Source organism: Perissodus microlepis, chromosome 17 (genome assembly GCF_051167445.1).
Source record: "Perissodus microlepis isolate ML-2025 ecotype Zambia chromosome 17, ASM5116744v1, whole genome shotgun sequence".
Lineage (NCBI taxonomy): Eukaryota > Metazoa > Chordata > Actinopteri > Cichliformes > Cichlidae > Perissodus > Perissodus microlepis.
In genome coordinates this window covers 2771743-2796737 of record NC_140477.1, presented here as the reverse complement: position 1 = coordinate 2796737, position 24995 = coordinate 2771743, and the positions used below count along the sequence as shown (strand labels likewise).

The following is a 24995-nucleotide window of genomic DNA, read 5'->3' as shown; positions in this document are numbered from 1 at the left end:
AAAGTCACCTCAAGGCGCTTAAATATGTACATATGTATATATATTTCACTTGGTGTTGTTGTAAATAAACCTCCCTTTACATGCACAGCTCTGAGTCCCGCATTTAAGTCCAGCCGTGACACCAGCCACATGTTAGCTAACATCAGTCCATCAGACACTTTGATCCACAGCAGAACATTAAGAAAACAATGAAATTATCCCCACTTTGTTGTGGATGTTATTGACCCACAGAGGGCTGACTCAGTGTACTGCTGCTTGTTAAAACTCTTAATTTGCAACAACCAAAGCATTGTTTTACTATTAGTTTGGATTGTCATTGTAAAAACAGAAACAGAAAAAAACCTTCTTGTGTGATACATTATGTCTGTCTGCTTTCATAAAATGCTACTTCAGCTAGTCCTGTATGAGCTCCCTCCTAGGGAGGACAGCGGCCTCTGGTGGCCACAAGTCATAACAAAGGTTCTGAGTTTATAAAGGGGAATCCCTACACCTGTTTCACACACCCTGCCCGGGATGAGGGGCTACAGGCAGTTTTTGGGGCACCGTCACAGTTTGCTGCTGGTTTTTGGGGGGGGGGGGGGGGGGGGACCGCCTTGATGGGAGGGGCTCTGCCGGGTGGTTCTTGGGCACCTGTGGCCCTTTGACCCTGTTCTCGGACCAGGGCAGCCAGCCTCTAGCGGGGTCGACTACCTCTGGTCCTCTGGGACTCTCACCCCTTAGCTATGGGAAACCCATCTGGGCCCTTCCTGCTTCTTCTACTGGAATAGATGCGTGGATGACGCAGATGTGTGTTGGGGGCTTTGGATGGCATGTATCATGATCTGAGTGAGTGTTTAGTGTTTTTCTACCTTATTTACTTATAAATAAATAACTAAATAAAGGCTATCTTCATACGTTTTCAATTACTCTCTCCCCTTTATCTAAATCCCCCTAAAGTTTTCACCCAGCTATACCCAGTGAAGCAACATCAGCAAAAAGGAACTCTAGAAGCCCGAGAAATATCAAGGGCTGAGAGGGGAGCTTGAGAAGATGTGGAGGGTGAAGGCAACAGTACTAGTGTGATAATTGCAGCATTCGGGGCAGCTACCCCCAAATTGAGCCAGTGGCTCCAGCAGATCCCAGGAGTGATATCAGAGATCTCTGTCCAGAAGAGCGTAGTCCTGGGAACGGCAAAGATACTGCGCCAGGGCATGTGTATCCAGTACACTTTCCAGCCTAGGTCCCACATGCTACTCCTGGGATATGAGCAAGAGAGACAAAACTGAAGCTATATCAGCTCGGACATCATCTAGATTAACAAGGTTTGTGTCGGAACAATATGAGAATAGCATCCATTCCAAGGCTTGAGTTGGAGCAATACTCGAACAGCATATGGAAGAAGGACATCACCAGACCCTGACATGATTCATGCCTACTGGCTAAAGAAACTAACTGCACTCCATGAGTGTCTGGCAGCACATGCAGCACAACACTACATGCCTTTGCAACTTCAGGTTGGGGGTCTGACTCCCGACCAAGGCGTCTGAATCCAGTAAGGATCCTTTTAGAGGTTTCAGAAAAACTGGAGAGGACTAAAGGAGAAGTATGTGATGCATATTTATGGGACCCAAACACACTGTATGGCAGCATTTATTGAGAACACCTTGATGGAGATTATTTTATATTGTGTCACAATTAAAGAGGGTTGTTATTAGCTTCCAGAAATCAGCTTTAGTGTTGAAATCTAGTTTTCAGCTAATGTTTTTTTATTGATTTAAAACTTAACTTCATCTTACTCTGTGTTGAGGGAAAGGGAACTACTGTAATTGTGCCTCTTTTTTGTTCCTGGATATTCATAAATACAGAAAAAAAGACTTCAGGGGCATAAATACACATATATACCATTGTGAAAATATTCTTTTTAACAAGAGAGAGGACAGTTCTCATAATGCTGGACACAAATGGAGAACTGATTCACTTGAGTCTGTTGGATCAGGAAATGTGACGACGCTGTACTTGTGGTCAATTAGACCACGACCACGAGTCACATGCCACTGTTCATCAACAATCCAGCCGTGCATTACAGAAGCACTTACGCCTTACTTAAACCATTTTTTAAAAAAATTGTTTGCATGTTCAAATATTCTATGTATTTTTGAGTGAAAGGGCTGTTTATGGCATTCTGTTTATCATTAATTATGATTTTATATTGTAACCATAGTCACGACACTTAACACTTTTCATGTTTAAGATTTGTGAACAGAGATTTGTCCTCACACCGTCTTTCACCACCACTGCGGAGCAGCTTTCCAGCCACACACACACACACACACACACACCTCTCCCTCCAGGCCCGGTGTCACTGAAATGGCTCCTCTGCAGTGGAGCCATTTACCACACCTCCGCCAAAATATTTAACAGAAAATATTCAGAGCAGCACTTTGATACTCACACGTTGGGACTTTGTTTCACTCAGAAACAAAGTCCTATAAATATGTTTTAAAATCCCCACACCTGTACTAATGAAGAGTCATGTGATGACTTACACAGAGAAATCATGCTGGTGCACAACTACATTTTCTTCCTCTGAGTGGTGAGTCCCTGCTGCTACATAGGAGCGCAAGGGATCACTGAAGCTGTGTGTGTGTACGTGCATTAAGGTGTTGAATAAAAATGATTACATATTAAGATTTTGTCAGTACCCTTATTTCATTGTGTTACAGCAGCGGTCCCCAACCTTTTTTGCGCCACGGACCGGTTTATGCCCGACATTATTTTCACGGACCGGCCTTTAAGGTGTCGCGGATAAATACAACAAAATAAAACTAGTACCGGTACCGAAAAAAAGAAGATTTATTCATAACACACGTGAAAAGACCCAGGAAAACCGAGTAAACGATAAAAACGATAACAAAATAACGCTGAAAACCGATAAAAACCCTGAAAACCATACATTTCACACCTGAGCCTCAACTCTCGCGGCCCGGTACCAAACGACTCACGGACCGGTACCGGTCCGAGGCCCGGGGGTTGGGGACCGCTGTGTTACAGGACATGTTACAACTAACCCAGACTATGGGATTAATTGCATCATTCCACTCTTTGTGTTTGAGACCATACCATGCAAGTATTAATTGTATTGCTGAGAAAATAGCTGTACTATTTAACAGCAGAGACATGTAAATAGTTTGCATTACATTTTGCATCCACTACTTTAAAAGAGCTCAAAAGCAACAAATGCCAGAAACAGGGGAGACCGGGTATAGTTGTAACTATTTCTGGCTATTGTACTCACAAACACATATGCAGCGAAAACCAAGAAATCGTTATTGCCATAAGAATACAACGCTCAACTACTTCCTGTTCACCGCAGGGGTACAAAGCGAAACTTTTTTTCGGAAATGAATACTGCAGTAGACACTGAGAGAGTGCTGCTCTTAAAAGGTTGCACACTTTAGACAACTGTGCACGTCAGAAAGAGGATGTGTCTTGTCTTCCTTAGTTTTTTCTGACTTCATGGCACTGAGAGAGAGGCTGCTACTGTTAACTTGTCTCTTAGATATAATTTCTGACAGGATGTAAAAAAGCCGAACAGGAAGGCAGTATTCGTCTCAGCTTTTAGACCCACGCTGCGCTTTTACGCAAAAGTCTTGAGACACCACGTCAGAGAGAGAGAGCAGAGTGCCGTGCCAGACTTCGCTGTGTAGAGGAAGTATTGCTGTAGGTTCAAGATGATCCTGCTGCTCGCTCTGCTTTCTGTTCTCTGCGGAGAACCGGGTTTGTGCCTGGATGAGGATGGGGGCTTCACGTTTAATGGAGACATCCGTCAGTTCGCCGTGACCTCAAACACACTTTACGTCGCCACAAAGGAGAGGCTGTACCAGCTGAGCCACGACCTGAGTCTGATCAACAGTCTGACCCAGAGAGGAATCTTAAAGACCGGAAACCAGCAGGATGATATCCAGTTTTACCGGGTTTCTGAGGCAGCTGAGTGGAACGCAACTTTCAGCATCAACGTGCTGTTGCCTTTCACAAAGAATGACTCTCTGATCAGCTGCGGTGTGACTGACGATGACTGCGGTCACTGTGAGATTCTGGACCTGAAGAACATCTCTAACCTTCTGTACAGGGAACACTTCCAGGTGGGACCTCTGAAGAACAGCAGCAGGTCTGTCAGCTTTCTGGTGGGTGTGAAGAAGAAAACTCAGACTGACGCTTACATTCTGACCGCGATCCAACAAAACAAAGAACAGCCCGAAAACAACAAGTGTGGTATTAATCAGCAGGCTGTCAAGCTTCAGGATACGGATAACAAACAGGGTGGAGGTATTTTTTCTGTGACTGATGGAGCTTCAGGCACACCTGGGATCCAAAGTAAAGGTGATGTGGAGTTTGTTGACGGGTTTCAGATCAGTTCAACCATCTATCTGTTCTCCAACGTGCTCTCAGCTCGAACAAACAGAGTCCGTCTCATTTGGCTCGAAGGCGATAAAAGTAAAACTGACACACTCAGGTCTCTGCGGGGCGCGACTCTCAATGTCTCTAACGGTGAACGCAGCAGACTCGTGGCCTCCTCGGTCATCCCGGGGGAGCAGCCGGTGCTTTGGAGCGGCGTGTTCAGTATCGATGGAGGAGACACCGACACCGAGCTGATGGTGTTTGACATCAGCCCTGATTACAGCACGAACACCGACAGAGATCCAGACTTCTACACCTCTGTGCCAACAGAAGTGACGGTGGGTCGCTGAATAACTTAAGTTTATTTTTTAATGATTATTTTTTGTGTTGAAACTGTTTCCACCTGTCCCATTTTTTTCTCTGGTTAGTAGAAAGTAGTATTAAGTCATTGTTATATGGCATCAAAAAGACATAACAACTGTAAGAAATGTGCAGGGGCACAATCTACTGTATTATTAACTAAACAAAAAATAATTAAATGGTGGAACTAAAATAACAGCGACGAATCAAATAAACGACACAAAATATTCCATTAAAAGTTTTAAATATTTAGACTTTAGAAAACAGAAAAAAATCCAGGGCCTCATATTGTAAAAAATGAACTAAAAGTCGTGACTGAATAAGGATTGTGTTGTCTGCCGGTTGGTGTGAAGATGAATGATGTTTGATTTATTAAAAACCATAAAGTATACAGACCAGCTTAAGCCTTCTGTAGAGTTGGTGCTGTGCATTCATAGGACCTCATATTGATTCATTATCAGAATATTAGTTTTCCAAACTGTAAGTAAAAACCATGTTGCTGCAGCTGCTGACCAGCACAACTCTCTGGATTTTAGCAGCTGTGGATGGGAGATCATTCTGTTTAGACAAGATGTGTTGTGTGTGAAACTGCATCTAATTAGTATTCAATTAAGTAAATGTATATAAACAGAAATGATCTATAAAAACGTTTAGTTCCATTGATTCTTTAAGGCTAAGTTTTAAACTGTACACATGATGTAATAAAAAAAGAAAAAGAAAAGAAAAAACCCTGAAACAGTACACGTGACATGTTGCCACATTATGTACTTCTTAATTTTCAACTGGCACTACGAAGTATTTGCTAGCACTTAATTTTTTGACAAGACAAAAATACAAAGTGAATAAATAGAGGTCACTTTGATGGCACAACAACACAAGGCTTTTTTTAGACTTTGAGTAATGAGATGCTATTTCTATATCAGGTACTTTCAGTACTTCTTCTGGTTAGTTATTTGTAAATATCCGATCTGTTGGTTGCCTGTTTTTCAGCCAAAGATCCTGAAACCGAAGGCAGTGCTCTTCAGGCACAGCTCCATGACCTCTGTGCTGGCAGTGAGGCAGAGAGGCTGGATGGTTTTCTTCATTGGGACAGGAGACGGGCAGCTCATTAAGGTGTGTATTAAGTAATAGATATCAGTTAATAGAAATACTTTCTAGAGATACTATCAAGTATCTGATAGTCACGTATCTAACACTGCCTTCTGCTTGGATTCTACTCCATCACTCATCATCCTCCACCTGCTTTCATGTAGTTGACAAAAAAAAACCTATTCAGCAGAGATTCTGTATTGACAGCTCACTCACATCGTTAAAGAATCATATTGTGCTTGCTTGACACAATATTTACTATTTACTATATTTACTAAAGTATTTTCTTTCAGGGTGCATTTACGCTCATGTATAAATTATAATAGTAGCTTAATGGCTTTAATGGATGGAGGGATGCAGCTCCATGTAATGCCTTCCTCTGCCATAGTCTCTTGCATTTTACTGTGATCTAATAAAGCCAAAGATTAACTGAGTTCTCTTGCCACTCCCACAAAGTTAGATAGATGCTACTGATGTCAGTTAGTGAAGTGATTTTCAGCAGATGAATCTCTAACTTAGGGTAGAAACCCAAACAAGACAGACTACCCTGATTCACTGGCACAGTTTACAAATGTGAAACAGTGAGCTCATATTACCACAGTAATCTGAGAAGCACATGAGTGTCAGGTCAAAGATCTATACAGGAAGGGAAGAAAGCTTGAAACCACAATCAAGGAAGTCTGGAACAATGTTAGTCAGTTTACTGAGATGCAGAATGGTTCAATGAGAAGCATGATGAATAGATGAATATGAAGTACAATATAAGTACATAAGTGCGACTCTGAAAGCTGCCAAACAAAGGCTCACAGCTCAAGCCACTAAGCTGAAGAAATAAACAATAAATGGTCTGTTCTCCAAAGCTCCAGTTCTGTTCTCCCAGTTACAATGAAATAATAACATGAGAACAGATGCACCCTGAACTGCAACTGAGTAATACTGGAAGAATTGGCTGAAGTCCCTAGCAGCATTCCATGAAAGGCAAGTGAACACTTGCTCAGAAAGAAAAACAGGATGAAAGCACCTACTCCTGTTTGACAGAGCAGTGCACCAAGACTCTTAGACCAGGCAGACCACCCTGAGCACCGCTGCACTGACTACAAGAAAGCCTTACACTCAGTGCCCCACACACAAACACTGGAGTGCTTGGCACTGTATCAGACTAACAGTGCACTAAGAACATTCATTCAACAACACTGAAGGCAATCACTCATGTCCCCATAAAGTTTCAAACATATCTAGGTGATGCACTGTACCTACTGCTTTTGCATAGACCTCAACCCTCTAAGCCAGCTTATTGCAGAGAGCTGATACGGACATTAATTCAGGAGTGAAGAGATCATCAGTCAGCTCCTGTACAATGAATGATTGCAAAGAGAGTGAAGGTGATGGAGTTGCCAGAACGCAGAGAAGCAGACATAAAGGATACAAGTACCTGGATATCCCACAGGTCAACAGGAAACATGACAGAGATGCACAAAGGTCAGCCACAGTCAAGTACCTCAAGTAGACAAGATATGTACTGAGCAGCCACCTGAGTGGTAAAAAGTGTTGGGATTAAAACTACAAATACATAGGCCCTGACAGTCATTAGACACCCAGATTGAATAATAAGCTGGTCACAGGAGGAGGCTGATGCCACTGAAATCAAAATACGAAAACTCCTCACAATGTACAGATATCTCCATGTTACTAGCAATGGAAAGCGGGAGGGTGAGGATCAGCGAGTGTCAGAGCCAGAATGGAACATGGAGCATCCTCAAATACATCAGGAAGGTGGTCCCTAAAGACTAACTGCTTCAAGACTGCCTCGGCAGTTGAAGACACATGTTAATGAGGAACAGGATGAGGAACTATCCTGGACGACCAAACCCCTGCATAGGCTGTACCACTGACAGGTAGACAAAGTGAAATCCTGCCAGCCGGTAAAAAGGCCAGCTTAAAGGACACAGCCTCTGATCTTGTAGTTATGGTTGTTCTTGTGCTGTCATGATCATGTAGGAGTCTACTACACCTGACAGGACCCAAGTTGCAGGCTGGGCAAAGGTACCCCAGTGACTATTCAGTACAAAGTAGCAGGATGTAAGATGAAAGCTGTGTACACTGAGAAGCACAACCAAGTGCCTGGGATAGTGTACAGGAAGACCTTTGCCCCACTTGAAGTCCCCAAGATCCAATGGAAACCAACCAGACAATGTGGTGGTTGACAAGGAACAAAAAAAATGCAATTGTTTTCTTTTGAATGACCGCTGGGTTTGCCACATCCTGGCAGACAGCAAGGTGAGGAAGGAGAGTGAGAAAAAAGAGAAATACCAAAGTGCTCTCAGTGGTAACAGGAGCATTAGGAGTTGTAACCCCCAAATTGGAAGAACGGCTTCAGTAGATTCCAGGCACAACATCAGAGATCTCTGTTCAGAAGAGTACAGTCCTTGGGACAGCTAAGATACTGGGCACTGCCCCCAGATTCCCAGGCCTCTTGTAGAAGAGCCAATCTTGAGAAAGAACACAGACATACCAACCCACAGGGAGGTCGAGGGGGGTCTTATATACATTGTATATCTTTTTCCACTAAAACACCTGGAAATTACTTACTGCTTAAAATTATTTTTGCATTACTTAAAATTGCTAATAATTTAATTTGTGTCTCTTGTCCTCTATATTACCTGAAGTTACACAATACTTTAAATTCCTTACACTACTGTGTAATTGTCACAATGTAACAATTTCATTTAATTCTAGAGGAATTCGACGGAGTAAAGTGTGAAGTGTTCTAAAGTGTTTTTCTAACTGGATGCTGGCAGACAGTTAATGTTTCTGATGACACGACTCCTTTTCCGGTCACTATATTGCAGCATTCGTGCTGATCCTGTTTAGAAATATGACACCATTACATCTGAGTGGGCCTCTGAAACGTTGCCATGATCTCAGTCATTCAGCACCGCTACTGTTTGCTGCAGATATTTCTATTTTATTGCAAAACTGTTCTTTTCTGCTTCTTAGTCATTCTGCTATATAGAGCATGGGTTCTTCTAAGGAAGCAGCATGGATCATGAGTGCATTCATTTCTGTTTGTGGTTGAATACGAGAAGAGGAGGAGACAGATTTGCTGCACTCTGAGACATTACTTAATCGATCTGAGAGTTTAATGGAAGTGTTTGTTTCAACATTTGAAATGCTGCCATGAGGCTCCATGTTAACCTCACCATCATTTTTAACACCCAGACCTTTAGCATGGATACCAACTGTAATACTTTATTTGGCTTAATTGCAATATAAAATGTTTGTCAGTTAAAGGTCATTATGGTCGCAGTATGACATTTGTGTTCATACATGCAAAGAAAGTGAACTGATCACAAACAATAAAAGATGTCCACTTTCTCAGACCTTATGTTATCTTCTTTTAAAGGTACACTAAGTATTTTTAGGTAATTTAATAGAAAAAAGAACGTTGTGCTCATCAGTTATACAAGAAAGTGTGCCATTACGTCTTCAACCAAAGCGATACATTCTTATGAACTTAGACATCATCCATTAAAAATACATAAAAGGAGGCGTTTATTTGTGGCAGCTAAACAACAACAGGTGGTTATCAGGTGAGATTATGCCAGCTAATTTAGGCTCAATAGTCCTAAAAATCACACTTTACAGTTTGATAACATTCTCACATCATATTAGAGTTTATTCATTAAGTGTCTGAGATCAACAGTATTAGATCCACTTCAAAGAAAGTTTCACAAATGTAGGCTAACAGCAGCTAAAAGAGGCTAACAGCTGCTAACAGCAGCAAAACTAGCAGCACTCGCCTACAGAAAAGTTCAGGATATCCTCAAAAACTCGTCTCAGTATCACTGCCATAACTGAGCTTTACTGACTTATGGACTCCAAACGGACTTTCACAAAGTTTTACAGCCTCCTCCAGCGTAATTAGATGTGGTGTATTGCTGAGGTAAACAGCAGGCATATTAAAAGGACCTGAAATATAAACAAAATATGACCAGGTCGAAAACAATCCAGCCAAAAACAGGTTTAACTTTACGGTAACACCTACAATATAGCTCTTACAGGCCTTAGAAGTGGACTCTGAACTGGTTTTAATCACTATAAACTTTTAATGAGTTGTGAGATGTTCCACTAATATTTTTCTTTTTTTAAATTTTGTTCCTGTTTTTGTAACTTTTTAAAAAAAAATGTATTGGCATCCAGTTCAAAAAAAGGATATAATGGTCAGTGTTCATTTTTTTACTACATTTTCTTTGCTTCAAAAAATGTATTTATTGTCTTTGTACTATTTAAAATTAAATGTATTTTTTAAATGTCTGTGCTGATATGACCCAATCTGTACAACCCTCAAAAGTTGGCGGTATCACTCTAACATGACCGCCAACCAGCTTGTAGACCGGGTTTCTTTAACTTGGATCTGGGGGTTGTTTTGAGATCATGCTCGAGGTTGGTGCCTTGTGATCAGGTCTGCAGAGGGGACCAAACAGAAAAACTATCACACCAGTGGTGCTGACTCACGGTGGACTCCCACATGTTCCACTGGTCTCATGTCAGTGTCTGATCGTTTTAATATCTTATCACCTTTTGTTTCCCTTGCACTCTCACACTCACCATGACATCTCTACACATCTCTTTACACCTGAGTATCCTGAATTCATGTTTATCCTATTTTTCATATTGTCTGCTTTTGGAGACAAAGCTTAAAAAGCGTATTTACAGCTATTATTAAAGCTGTTAATTTATATTTAAAAAGCTGCATCACCTTCATTTTAAGACCCAAATATATTTTGTGACTACATTAAATTTTTCATGGAGTCAGAAATTTAATCACTCTGACTCATACACTGAGCAACACAATGACAGTTGGAGGATGTGATGAAATTAGGCAGCAACAAAGAGTTCTCTAAAACAGTAGCAGTGTTTTCTACTTTCTTGTTTTTTATTTCTGCGCTGGTGTGATCCCGTTATTAGTTTTAACCCAGTGTTCAAAGGCAAACTTGGCAAAATCTCCTTCTTGTTGTCAGCTGTCTGTGGACAGGAAATATCACGCTGGCTGTCCCACGGTGCTCTACAGGACCAGTGATGACCGCAAAGTGTTTCCCAAATTACATCTGGATCCAGTGGATCAGAAACATGTGTATGTGCCATTTAGTAACCAGGTACTTATATTTTTTACAGATTATCTGAACGTCACATGTACCTGTGCTGCATTTTACAGTGTTTGTTGTTCTAGATAAAGCGAGTTCCTGTGTCGAAGTGCAGCACGTACACAACTCTGGAGCAGTGTTGGTCTGCACAGGATCCATACTGTGTGTGGTGTGGCTCTAAACGCAGGTGAGAGAAACAACACGTGCAGCTAACGTCTTCAAACAATTCTGAACTTGGTGATCATTTCTTTTTCTTCTCGTAGCTGCACATTTGAAGATGACTGCACAGATTCAGACTGGCTGTCCATTCCTGATGAGTCCCAACACAAAATGATTTCCCACAGAGTGGAAAAGGACACAAACGGACAGGTGCAGCTTACAAACACACTCAGGACTGTAATCATTTGTGGATTTCAGTTATTTGTCACTTTTGTTCTTCATTTTCAGATCTCACTAAAAATCCACACACACCTGACTGTGGGTGAAGAAGTGTCATCGAGGTTTGCCTGTCAGTTTGCTGCAAGGTCTGGCTCGATTTGTGTTTCGAATAGCCCTCCTCCACAGTTCCCACAGTGCACCTGCATCCTGTCTGATCGTACACTTCCTGCTGATGGTCAGTGGCTTTTCAGAAATAATTCCAAGAATTAAAAACACTTCACAGTAAAAGTTGTTTATTGATTTGCAACATTTGCCAACATAAAATATATTATACTCAGAAATAATGATAGAGGTACTCTGACTCTCTGTTTATTATTATATACTGGTTCAGCTCATTCAAAAAGACATATCACTAATAACAGAGACACTGACATTCATCATAAGTTTTTTTCTTTTTTTATTTTACAGGTCTTGATGTCACAGTAAAATTCAGACTTGGGACATCACCACTGTCACAACGACTGGCGTTAAACAACTGCTCTAACATCAGGGGAGCGCCAAGTTTCGTGTTGTAAGTCCATCAATATCAGAAATGATTCAACGACTCACTGTGGACAGACTGCAGTACATCAGACAGATCAGACAATCAGGTCACGGTTAGAAATCAGAGAGAATGAAACCTTCATGACCAAAGCTAGAAAAGTTTAATAATTGGATGAAACTGTATCAGACGTTGTTAGCGAGTGGTCTTTACTTTGGTGTAGTATAGCCATCGTCAAGACAAAAAGGACATCTGGAGGTGTACAGAGACTTTTTAGACAGGAATTTTTATCAAGTGAGCACTCGCAATGTGCTGTGGTCTGGAGTTTCCCCAGAGCAACATCATCATTATTGTTAGATGTTGTTAGTCAGCACAGTAAACTAACACAGCTTCCTAAATTCAGCTGTAGTCAGAACAACTTGGCGGAACATCAGCTGTTTTCCTGTAATTCCTGCAGAATAACGCAGACTGAATGTTTCTGCAGTCACTGAAGTGCACACCAAGACTAAAGCACACATGAGACTAAAATATAAGAAATTAATAAAATTAATAAATGAGATATTAGATAAAAGACACATGAAAAGTACGACAGTCGTCACATCCTCGATTCCTCGACTGCTTTCCTCTTGTCTCGGCGAGTCCCACCAGACGTGTGAGCGCAGACACGTCTGCAAAAAAAAAAAAAATTCAGCTGCAAGGAATATTTTTGGTAAATTTTATGTTTTGTAGGGTGCTGAATCCAAAAACGATCTCCGTTTCCCTCACATACAGTTTTGTTTGCAAATCAAGAGAAATTTACATTTTTTTAAAAAAAAAAGCACAACGGCGATGAAAAATAAATCAATATTTTATTCCAATTAACTCGGCATAATTTTTCTGAGATTCCTTACTTTCACTGTGAACAAAATAAACCTGTTGGGACGCGATCATCTGAGGTCTTCACACTGCCACCGGACCCCCCCCCCTCCTACTGACCCCCCTTAATTCCTCGCATTTTCTATGTGTATTTCTCTTGAGTTAGAAATATCAAATTAATGTAAGAAATCATTATTGGAAATTGTTTTTTTACTCAAGTATAGGATACCAGATTTTGACTGCTTAATTGTACACTTAATTACATTAAAAACATGAGGTTTGCAAGAAAACCTGACGAGATGGAATTTTAAAAATATTTTTCCTGTTTTCAGTGAGTAAAAATCAATAAGACACAGTCAAACAATCCTATGCAGTGTTTTGGTTGCCGACCTGTAATTCTCACCTGATGTCAGTAAAACATTTGTTATAACAAAACCACAGCTGTCTTTTATGATATCAGATCAGTGTCCACGATGTTTTATACTTAGGCACAATGTGACTTGTTACTGTATCTGGTCCTTTTTTAGTCCCACACACAGAAAGTCTGATCACCTTAAATGACTGAAACAACTCACAGTCAGAGTAAAAAGAAAGCTGTTTCCCGTCTCTTCTTCATGCTCATCTTTTTTGTGATTACACCTTTTATTTTGTTCATCTCATCTCCAATATGTTTCCTGTCCAGGTGTCAGCAGTGTATCAAAGCTGGTTGTGGATGGAACAAAAACAGCTGTTCCTGGGCTAACCAAGGAAAGACTGATGTACTAATGACTGATTTTCTGGATTTTCATACTTCATATCAGTCTGTGCTACATTATTTTAAAGTCATCACTTTTAACATTGAGCAAGAAACATGGGATTGATGGTAGAAAATGAAACAATTAAACATACACCAGAGATGCTAAAGAACAATTTTTTACTTAAAAAATGTTATTCACCAAAACAATACCAAGTGCTTATTGCTTCATCAGTACAATGATTTACATGTCTAGATTATAAAAAAATGGCAATACTTTTATTAGCAGTTTTCTGTTTATTCCTCTTTTTGAACTAAACTAACGTTAGCTACAACAGGTCCTAGGTCAGTCCTGATAGATTACAGTGCTGTGCAGATGCTAAGTGCTGTATCCCTCCCGCAGGACAGAGCTTGCAAAGATTTGGAGTCTGGGAAGAAATCTGTGAGTCTGATCCTCATTATCCCCATCCAGTAGAGGTCATGATGTCAGCAGAAGGAAACTAAACGATCTGATTATTTTTGTGTGTTACTGCCAGGGGCCGGAGATCTACTCCATCACTCCCAGTGTGGTGTCTTTCTATGGGAGTAACCATGCGGTGTTATCAGGTCAAAACCTTGGTTATGTGACACGAGTGAGGATCCAGACGCACGCTGAATGTGCTCCAAAAGAGTGAGTCACTGTACAGATCACTAAGATGCTGAGAAATAACTGAATAAAGAGCAGATTTTAATCCAGGGGAACTCCACCCATATTACAAACCAGAGGTGCGGACTCGAGTCATTAATTTTATGGCTTGAAAAAAGACTTGTGACTTGACTTGGACTTTTACACCAATGACTTGGGACTTGAATTGGACTTGAACCTGTTTGCTTGAAAAGGTTTGCTATATTACTCCAAATCTAAAATTTAACAGGCATATTATATAAAAAGTGTGCACCATTTGTTCATTCATTCATTCTTACCACACTACGTACTGTGTGCCTGAGCTGTTGCACAGCCAATCAAATTAACCAGATTTTTAAAAAACAAACAAACAAAAAAACACTCAAGCCAAAAATGCTGCCAAGAGTAATTTCTTTCAGGTACATAAACTACGAAGTAGTCAACAAAAAATGAAATGCAATATGCAAAAAACATGCAAGAAGAGAGTCACAGACAAAGATGGAACAATTTCCAACTTTGTCTGACATTTGAAGTTGCATAAAGAACAGTAGGTGGTGCTTCTCTTTTGCTACGATAAGATAGCTGACTTCATCTTACTAGCAAATGTTATCCAGGCTACACTGATGATATTGTTTGGCTTTCACGTCTATGATATTTTTGTTATGCTATTTTAAATCCAATCCTACAAGCGCATCTAACATGCAGCTTGTTATCTCAGAATTGTGAATGGTGAGCGGGGTCTGTTTCAGAAATTGGGTCCCGTACCTGAACTCAGGGAGCACACACTCTGTGACTCAGACATAGACACATACAGACACATATGTGCACAAACAGACTAGGCAGGAGAGAGAGGACATGCCAATCACAGCGCACTACATTTACTGCAATGGGTCTTTGTTTTCTACTGTGGAAATCTCAGCAGTTTTTGTCTGAATAGGAAGTTCTGCTTTTGCAGTTTTCATTCAGAGGAAGACTATTCTTGCAGCTAAGTTTAATTGAGCTGCATTTTATAGAGGTGCAATTTCAGAATAACTTTGTGTATATTTTGTAAGTTCACGTGTTTCATCATGTGTTGAGATAAGTGGTCTCTTTTTTAGCATATAATTGCAATTTTTTTTCTTTTTTCTTCTAAAGACTTGAAAGGACTTGAAATTCAAAGTTTCAGACTTTACCAGGGACTTGATACTTGACTCGTGACTTGAGTATAAAGACTTCAGACTTACTTGAGACTTGCAAAACAATGACTTGGTCCCACCTCTGTAACAAACAGTGTTGGTCAAGTTACTTGAAAAAAGTAATCAGTAACTAATTACCGATTACTTCCCCAAAAAAGTAATCCTGTTACTTTACTGATTACTTATTTTCAAAAGTAATTAATTACTTAGTTACTTAGTTACTTTTTAAAAACACGATTTACAACCTGAATAGGTGATAAAGCGATAGATCTGTCAGCCCAATTCTACTTTTTCTACATAATCCATCATACAGAATGTAATCAAATGGAAAAGTCTCTTTTTTTTTAAACTTGTTTTATCAGTTTTAATCTTTTAACTTTATGCATCAAGCAAAAATTTAATTATATGCAACATTCTCTGACTGGAAGAAATTTGTTTAACATTTAAACCTATTTTCTGCACATTCCAGCACATAAAATAAAATATTTTTTTTGTGTTTACACTCAGTCTTTCAAATAGATGCAAGTAAAACACAGCAGAAAATAAATAACATCAAAGACTAGCGGTCCTTTTGCTCTATTTTCACCTGCAAATTAGGAGTGGGGTAGGCGGAGGTTTGCCCTGGTGCAGGTGAGCCGCAGTGGTCAGTTGAAGAATCCGCGAGTTTCTCTGTGAGTTTCCCATCACGTCATAGCGCACTCGGTGCTTGCTTGAAAGTTTAGGGGGTTTTTTTTCGCTGTAAAAAGAAGTTTTCTTCCCACGCACAACGGACTTAATGTTTTTGTCACTTTTTATGGAATCAAACTCAAAGTAAGGTCAGTACTTCCACGCTTTAAACTCTGCACGCTCATACTCTCTCCCGCACTCGATATATGATCCATTGTTGATCTGCACACAGCTGTTGTCACGAACGTTGCACTCGCTTACGTCACTGTCATGAGACATTCTCGCAAAAAAATCACGGTTTTAGTAACGCAGTAAGGCAGCGTTCCTACGGGAAAGTAACGGTAATCTAATTACCGTTTTTGCAATAGTAATCCCTTACTTTACTCGTTACCTGAAAAAAGTAATCAGATTACAGTAACGCGTTACAAGTAACGCGTTACTGCCCATCTCTGGTAACAAACCACCATATTCTACAATTTGGGAATATGTGAGTTCTCACCCAGCACTTATCGATGGCAAAATAGTTAAAAATGAGTTTAAAAAACACTGATACAGATTTTATTGACAACAAACATTCATTTTTACTGGACATGCTGATTTTTATTTATGTTTTCTTGGCTTTGGAGCTTTTAGACTCAGGCTTGCAGAAATTAGGACAAATGATGCACAGTTTGAAACGCAGATTGTTTGGTTTCTGAGTGTAAAACAGAAGGAGGAGAAATGTATTGTTGTCTGCACAGTAAGAAAAAACACAGCATGCAGTGAAATTCACAATGAAGTCTCCCACACAAAACAATAAAATAACTTAAGCATTAAAAATTAAGGTGCAAACAACGAAATTAGTAAAAACCAAAAAAAAACAAAACATTGTTATACAATGTTTTGTTTCAAGGTTTTCTGCATGTCGTGATGATGTCACTGAGTCTGTGTGTCTTTGCTCAGGTCTCCTATTTGGGACAACGCTGGTGTCAGTCTGACGTTCCACATTCCCAGCACAGATATCAAAGGTGTGGTCCGTGTGTGTGTTATCCTAAAAGATGGTAGTTGCCATGGTGACGCCAACATCACTTACCGCTCATTGCCATCCTGCGGCAACATTACTCCAAGCAGCAGCTGGATGAGGTAAAATTAGTTTTGCACAATTCGTTAGTGATAACTGCTGATCGTAGATCCACAACTTCCAGAAGCCGAGGTTACAGAAAGAGTTTGAACTCAAACTTTGCTTAATGTCAGTTTCTATGCAATTATTATTAAAAGAAACTTGTGCTGATAGTTGTTTTTGAGGAGGCCACCTTTAGCTAAATTCTAAAACTGCTAGTTTTTAGTACCAAACTATCATATAGAACCAAATTAACAACTCCAGGGAAAACGTCCCTAGGGAATCCCCAGACGCCTAAGGCCGTCCCTACCCTCATATCAACCACAATAGCGAAGGCAGGACCAAACCATGACCCCCCAGCCATATGTGCTCCATATGTCTCATTTAATGTGACATATGGAGCGCGCTGTCTCTAAGAAATTATCTTCTGAAGAAGTGCAATAACAAACCTGATTAATCAAAATCAAAATCATCTGCAGATCATTTTATTGGAGATTATGTATCATAATTTCAGGAGCAGGACCACGCCTCCAAACACGCTCGTCTACACAGGTTCCCTCAGTTCTGCAAGCTGTTCATTCTCGTTTTCATGCCCCACCCTCCCTCCGTCCTTGTTCTCCATTCTTTAACTTCTTCACTTCTATTTAGTACATGGGGATCTGCCAGGCCTGGGAGCCGTCGCCGGTCCCCTTCGAGGCCTTCCCCAAACCACAGCTCAAGTCATGTCAAAGCATTCACTTTTACCTACTACAACGCTGTCAAACCTAAAATGAGGACGTGGGCCCAGCTAGTGAAGTGGGGAGTCTTCCTGAGGCAGATAGTCAAGGTGGTGTTAATCATCCGAATCTAAAACTACATTAGTTTTATTTATTTATTACAAATATAACAGGTTGGCAGGAAAGAAAATAGACAGATGGTTATTTTTCTGGTCCATCAAACAATAAGCTTCTCGTTATTCTTCAGTGAGCTCCGCTGGATCCAAGGATGACTCACTTCTCTGTGATCAAGAGTCTTTCATATTCTCTGCTCTGCATAAATGCTGCTCTGTGTTTGGCAGTGGGAAGAGGAAGCTCACACTCACGGGGTCACACCTGGAGGTTGCTGAAGGAGTGAAACACAGCCACACCAAGCAGGACGTCAAGCTTCCCAGAAACAGCAGCTATCAGGTCTGCAGACACACACAGTGGAAATGGGACTGTTTATTATAAATTGAATACGTCAGTCTAACATTCTGCTCTGAGTTGATGGACTCACTAGCTTGGAAACCGATTGGCGTCTTTGTCTAGATGAACGATTAATTACAAAAGTGTTCAAGTTAACAATGAGCAAAGTAGGTTTTCATGTTCCCGATCATTATCTCTTTAATGCACTCTGATGTGTCCTTTTCTGTTGAATATATGAATGAGAAAATGAAAGTGAGGGTCAGACAGATGGTTCAGTGCAGCAGGGAGGAAGAGGATTTTGGATTTACAGTCTGACATTTATTACAGCTACAGTTTTAACACAACTTAAAAGTAAATATTTCTAGTTTCTTAGTCAAGAATTCCTGAAGGCTCCGTGCTTCCAGGAAGTATTCAGAGCGCTACAGTTGTTCCAGCCTCATTCCAAAATGGATTCAATTCATTTTCCATTTAAAATTCTAGAAACAGTACCCGAAAAAAGACTAAATGAAATAAATTTGCTTGGAATTCCTGCAAATTTATCAAAAACAAAAAGATAACATGTAAGTATTCACAGCCTTTGCTCAGCACTTTGTTGAAGCACCTCTGGCAGCAATTACAGACCTAACTGTTTTAGATTATGATACTATGAGCTTGGCACAACTATTTTTGGGGAATCTCTCCCATTGTTTTTTGCAGAACCTCTTCAGCTCATCATGTTGGATGATGAGGATCGGTGCACAGCCATTTTCAGAGAGGTTCAGTTGGGTCTGGGCTCTAAATTGGGTCACCCAAGGACATTCACAGACTGTCATGAAGCCACTCCTTTGTTATCCTGACTGTGTGCTTAGCATTGTTTTCCTGCCAAAAGATGAGCATTCCCCTCAGTCTGATGTCCAGAGTGATCTGGTGCAGGTTATCTTCAAGGATGTCACAGTATATCGCTGCATTCATCTCATCTCAACCCTAACCATTATTCTGCCACCACCATGCTTCACTGTAGGGATAGTATCGGCCAGGTGATGAGCAGCGCTAGTTTCCTCCCGACGCTTTGCATTTAAGCCAAAGAGTTCCATCTTGGTTTCATCAGACCAAAGAGTTTTGTTCTCATGGTCTGAGAGTTCTTCAGGTGCTGCAGAAATGATTGTCCTTCTGGAAGGGTCTCCTCCCTGACTGTGGCCCTTATAACCCAACTCAGATTGGCCAGGCCGCCAGAACTATGAAGTCCCCGTGGTTCCATACGAGTGGCCAGCATTTTTGCTCATTGGGACCTTTTCTGTACCCTTCCCCACATCTGCACCTCTATACAATCCTGTCTCAGAGGTCTACATGCGCTCTGACATGCGCTGTCCACTATGGGACCTTATATAGACAGATGTGCGCCTTTCCAAATCACATCGAACCAAGTGAATTTACCACAGGTGGACTTCAGTCGAGATGTAAAAACATCTGACAGATGATTTGATTTTGACTGAATCAAAATCAGATGACTGATTTTTAATGTCATGGAAAAGGCTGGAAATACTTATGTATATGTTATATTATTTACTTTGTCACTATGGTACACTGTGTGTAGAATCTTGAGGAGAAAGTGAATTTAATCCATTTTGGAATAAGGAATAGCTGCTGGAATGTTTGGAATAAACATGACAAAATGTGGAACAAGTGAAGTGCTGTGAATACTTTCTGGATGCACTTTATGCTCAACAAAATAAGGTGACTTAAGAATGCCAGCTCTTTTGGAAATGTGTTTGTGCTTGGTTTACCTTCACATCATCATCTGCTTGCTGTACTGTCCACACACTAAATACATTCTGTGTTATACAGTCAAAGTCCTTGCAGAGTCTCACCTATGACACACCTGCAGCTGAAAAAACTTTGAGCAGCAGTGTGTCTTTGAAAGTAGCCAATCAAACCTTGGCCTGCTCCACAAACATCACCTACTATCCGGACCCTGAGTTTACCAGCTTCACGGGTATAAGAACAGGGGAAGATGTACACGTCACCATACAGGTAATGTTGCTTCTGTTGAAACAATCTACTAACATATGACATCAGCTCACTAAAGGTCAGACTTCTGTTGTTGTTTCAGAAAAAGTCAGACAACCTGGAGATGTCAAAAGAAGAGTTATCAGTGTGGGGCGTTCAAGACAAACAGGAACACCCCTGTATCCTGGAGGCCAAAGAAACCAGTAAAGAGATGGATTCATTTATCTGTCGGATTAAAAGGCCACCCAACACAGAATTTTACGAGTTAAAGGTAAATCTTTCTTTTAAGTGTGATTAATGTGATAATAGGTATAACATCACAACATCTCTATTACCTTACAAAGTCCTCAGAAGTGTAGTACTGTGCTAACAATTTACGCCATAAATAAATTTCTGGTATGTTTTCAAATTACTGATTTTTTTTAATTGAGCTTTAAAATACAATTAGCAGAAGAAAAGATCAAATCAGCGCTATTTGCCTTTAAAAATGTCATGAAATGGTCGTGTGTGGTAGGCAGGAAAGGACCCAAATGCAGACTTGTAGGCAAAACTCAGAAAACAACTTTATTTGCTGAATAAATAAACAATGCAAAACTAAACTGGGAAACCTAATGAACCGAACACACAGAGAATCACACAGCCATGAGGGTTCGACGTGACAAAAGGCAACAGAAAACACAGGGTTTAAATACACATGAGAAACAGGAGGGAAACACAGCTGGGACTAATCACACATAATGAGACAAAGGGAAGCAAAACTAGATACACTGACATAGGACAAGGACTATCAAAGTAAAACAGGAAGCATGAGACATAAGCAGACTTGACACAGAGACGTGGAACATGGCAGGTTTAGAACCAAGCACATAGCACACGGAGACTACATGAGACAGAAAAACTAAACCTTCACTAAAGTCAAGACACCAGGAACACAAGGAGGGCTCAGAAACAGAACATGGAGCACAGAGACAACAGTAACTAACAGTGACAGGGAGACGTGACTGACTGGGAAGAACTGACTTTAAAAAATACTGACACGGTTCAAATGATGCATGCGCGTGAGGAAAACAAAAGAAGAAGCTAAAGAAAGCTGACGAAATGCTAACCAAGCTGAAAAGGGATGAAGAGAGACAACGGGACAGATGGACACAAGCATGAAGACAGCACAGTGACCATGCAGAGTCTCCCACAAAAACTAAAAATATTCAAAGCTGAAGTCAAAAGCGAAGTGAAAAAAGAACTAACTTGCATCAGTTATGCTATGAAAAGGAAATTTGGAGAAATTCAGGAAACGACTCAAGAAGACATAGCAAGACTTAACAAAATGCAGTGCTGGGTGACAGAATTAGGAAAGTGGCACAAAGAAGCTAACGAGGCCCTTGTGATGTTGTTGAGCCATACACAGCAGATGCAAGAAAAAATAACCAACCTTGAGCAAGATCGTGAAGAAGCAACATCCACGTATTTGGCATACCAGAAGAAACAGCCTATACCAAAATAAGCATCCATCTGAAAGACGGGGTGAAACTGCAAGTGACCTATGGAAGAGGGGGATCGCACTAGAAGCTTCAGGAGAGCAAGAGGCTAGGACGCTGGGAGAAACTGGAGCACCACCAGGAAGGCAGCAGGTGAGGGCTGGCAACCTGAACGGAAACAGTACAACAAGTGAGGGAAAAGCTAATGAGAATCAGTCTTTTTATTTCAGGTCTCGCTATGCGGCAAGCAGAGTGGGACGAAAATGCAGGACTCAAAACTCACGAACACAAACTTTAAAATAGCTTTATTGCTTAAGAACTCAAAATGTGCTATTCAAAATAGCTCAGGTAAGACTGAAAACCAGTAACTCACAGACTGGCCTCCAACAGGGGCCCATGGATCACACAGCTTGTGGGGAGAACACAACAAAGACCACGTGAAGACTGAAGTAATGAGACATAGTAAGCAAAACTGAACATAATGTACATGGGACTATCAAAATAAAACAGGAAGGAAACGGTGAGAACGTGAACTTGAAAAAACTAAACAGAGAGACCGCTGGGAGGTAAATAAACACAGAGACAAGACTTCCACAACAGATGCTGAAGACAAGACACAGAGATGAAATGGGACATGAAAGGAACGAACATAGTAAAACAAAAAACCATGAAACAGACATAGAGATAACAATAGTTCTCTACAGTCGTTTTCAAATTGATATATTTCTTTCAAAATAGTAGTAATAGAGGAAATACTGTGACCCAGTGCTCTGGTGAGACTTCCCTCTGTGAAATGCGTTTTTGTGTTTTCTAGATAAAGTATGGTGACAAGACAGTGAGTCTCAGTAATCCTCCACCACACAGTGTCTTTCCAATACTACTTTCCCTGCTGATACCTGGTATTCTTGCTGGTAAGTTGCCTTTTTCTTCAAACCTGGACACAATTTCTTAAAAACTCCTGAAACCCTTTTCTAATGCAAATTGAAGATGTTCTAGTTTTTCCGCTCAGGTCAAATCTGTTACTGTTTGTCTTTCAGTGTTGTTGGCCATCTATCTGTGGCGGAAGAGTCGCTCGGATAGGAATGGGTTTTGACCACCGATGCCCGTCTCTGTATTCAAGTGATATTATATTTGAAGTCTTGATGTCTGTTTTTCCCCTCTCTTGGGATTAATTTCTGTGTTGTTTAATTCAGGTGTATTTATTTTTTTATTTTCAAAAAAAATTAAAAGTTTCTCAATTTTGGTTGATTGGCAACCTCATAATTCGACCTTAACTCAAGGCAGTTTATGATACTGTAGGTTAACGTTCAGTGTGCATTCCAGTTGTTGTATATATTTATTAATTTTGTTTTATACTTTACATCATGCTTGAAAGGGGTTATTGATCTAAATCTCCTCCGGAATGCAAATAAAAGCTTTCCTACAGTGTTGAATTATTTTGTTAAATCAGCGCGCTATTATGGATTTCCTACTCTTCTACTATTTCTGCTTTCCTGATATAGTCTTTGGCTGTATCATATATGAAGTAATTGTATTTTTACTGTAATTGTATATTTAATAAATATTGATATATGTGCAACAACATTTGTTTTCCATGAATTAAATTACCTGAGAGAGAAAGAGAATCGAAAGCCATAATACTGGTAGGCCTTCTAAAACATTTACAATTACTTTGCATCCATCTGTTTGGTCACTTCTTGTGTGTCAAAAACAACTTCCAAGAGCTGACCATAGATATGTCCTTTGCTGCACTCTAGTAATAACCCATGTTTGGAGGTATCCAATATAGTATAGCATGTAATAGCCCTATAAATAAATCAATAAAACTACTTAAAGATACTGTGTGTGTGTGGACTGCTGAGAAAATAACCGCAGAGATTCATGAGTCTTTGACTCTGTCCTGTGGTCAGAGACAAAGACCCATGTCCTGGTGTGCTTTTCTTTCTTTCTTTTTAAATTGTAGAGCATACAACAGGAAAAGGTGTGTATTGGGAATTGGAAAAGACGACCCCCCCCCCCCAAAAAAACAACAACAACAAACAAACAAAAACAAAAACACAACCACACCCTTCAAAACATGCAAATGTTTTGAAGGGTGTAGGGTAACATTGGTTCTATCTGTCCAAAATGCATGTACATACATACCTACATACAAGCATATTATGATCGCACTGAGAGAATAAGTCATTAACAATGACACCAAAAACATCGGTATCATAATGATAACCATCCCCACCAATAATAAGTCATTAGTAATAATACTGACCTGCTGCTGTTTGTGGATGTCATCAGTCTCACAAGCTATCCTGGCTGATGTCCATCCCCAACACTGACACTATACTCAGTCAGTTTAATTCAGTGAATAAATCTAAACATCATCAGCTTAAATCCAAATTCATCTCTGCTAATCTTCATGTTTCTTCTGGTCTGACCATGAGCACCACAGCCACTGTGCTTGAGTCCAGCACAGTGGCTGTGAATTACTGTGTTCATGCAGCATTTGAATAACACAAAGTAAGTGTACCTTTTTAATGGCCTACTTTTTAATTTCTGAAAGAAAACATGTATTGCTGTCATAGTTTTAATAAAAACCTCAAAGTTCATCAGAGAAAATCATTCACTGCACATTTATGCAATACACACTGTCTATTCAGTGTGCTGCCTCTCACTGTACCATTTCTTTTTTCAAACTGTTCAGCAGAGCCAGTAAAATCACAATAATAAATCACAGTCATGCTACAAAATCATTCTGTAAAAACTGAAATGGCCTACAAATGCTGAAAAATGGACAATGTGTTGAATCGGCATATTTTCTGCCTGTTTTTAAACAACAACAACAAGTGAAGGTCCCATATATTTCAATATGAGAGATCATTTGAAGGAACTGGAGATGATTTATTGATGTACAGAATTCAGTTTGAGGTTAGACTCTGATGGCCCATCGCAGCAGAACAGAATCCCAGCGGTGATGGGGATTAGTGCATGACCTGCAGACTCTAGATCCTGGTGGTGGACATGAAGATGGAGGCTTAAATGGAGCCTGAGTGACAAGAGAGAGGAGGTGATGGGGAGGAGGTGGGTTGCACAAATGGGTCTGCAAGGGAGAATGACAGATGCGAGATTTAAAGTACACGGAGTGAAGGCTGATTGTCCTGAAGAAGGGTGGCAGAAAGATGATTGGGCTAGACCAGTGATGTCACAGTCAGCTTGACAGCATGAAAAGTGGATGTGATATAAAGCTAAGACAGATGCATGACTGCAGAGCGTCCTCATTGAACTCATGCATAAGT

General features: G+C 40.3%; 1 protein-coding gene across 1 annotated transcript; it reads left to right on the top strand.

The window, feature by feature from the left end:
- Positions 1-3450: 3450 nt before the first annotated feature.
- LOC146369031 (plexin-C1-like) lies at positions 3451-23544 on the top strand. Its single transcript, XM_084910089.1, has 16 exons — positions 3451-4715; positions 5728-5850; positions 10848-10982; positions 11057-11157; positions 11234-11339; positions 11418-11583; positions 11817-11919; positions 13427-13502; positions 13881-13919; positions 14014-14147; positions 16925-17104; positions 18139-18247; positions 20069-20254; positions 20334-20501; positions 22520-22616; positions 22743-23544. Exons 1-16 carry the CDS (start codon positions 3711-3713, stop codon positions 22796-22798), a joined length of 2784 nt encoding a protein of 927 aa, XP_084766215.1. The 5' UTR covers positions 3451-3710; the 3' UTR covers positions 22799-23544.
- The last annotated feature ends 1451 nt before the right edge of the window (positions 23545-24995 follow it).

Excerpts from the sequence above, each read along its gene's own strand:
- LOC146369031 (XM_084910089.1), top strand. The coding sequence starts at position 3,711 with ATGATCCTGCTGCTCGCTCTGCTTTCTGTTCTCTGCGGAGAACCGGGT. Across the intron at positions 4,716-5,727 it reads CTGTGCCAACAGAAGTGACG|CCAAAGATCCTGAAACCGAA; the intron begins GTGGGTCGCTGA and ends CCTGTTTTTCAG. Across the intron at positions 11,920-13,426 it reads GGAGCGCCAAGTTTCGTGTT|GTGTCAGCAGTGTATCAAAG; the intron begins GTAAGTCCATCA and ends TTTCCTGTCCAG.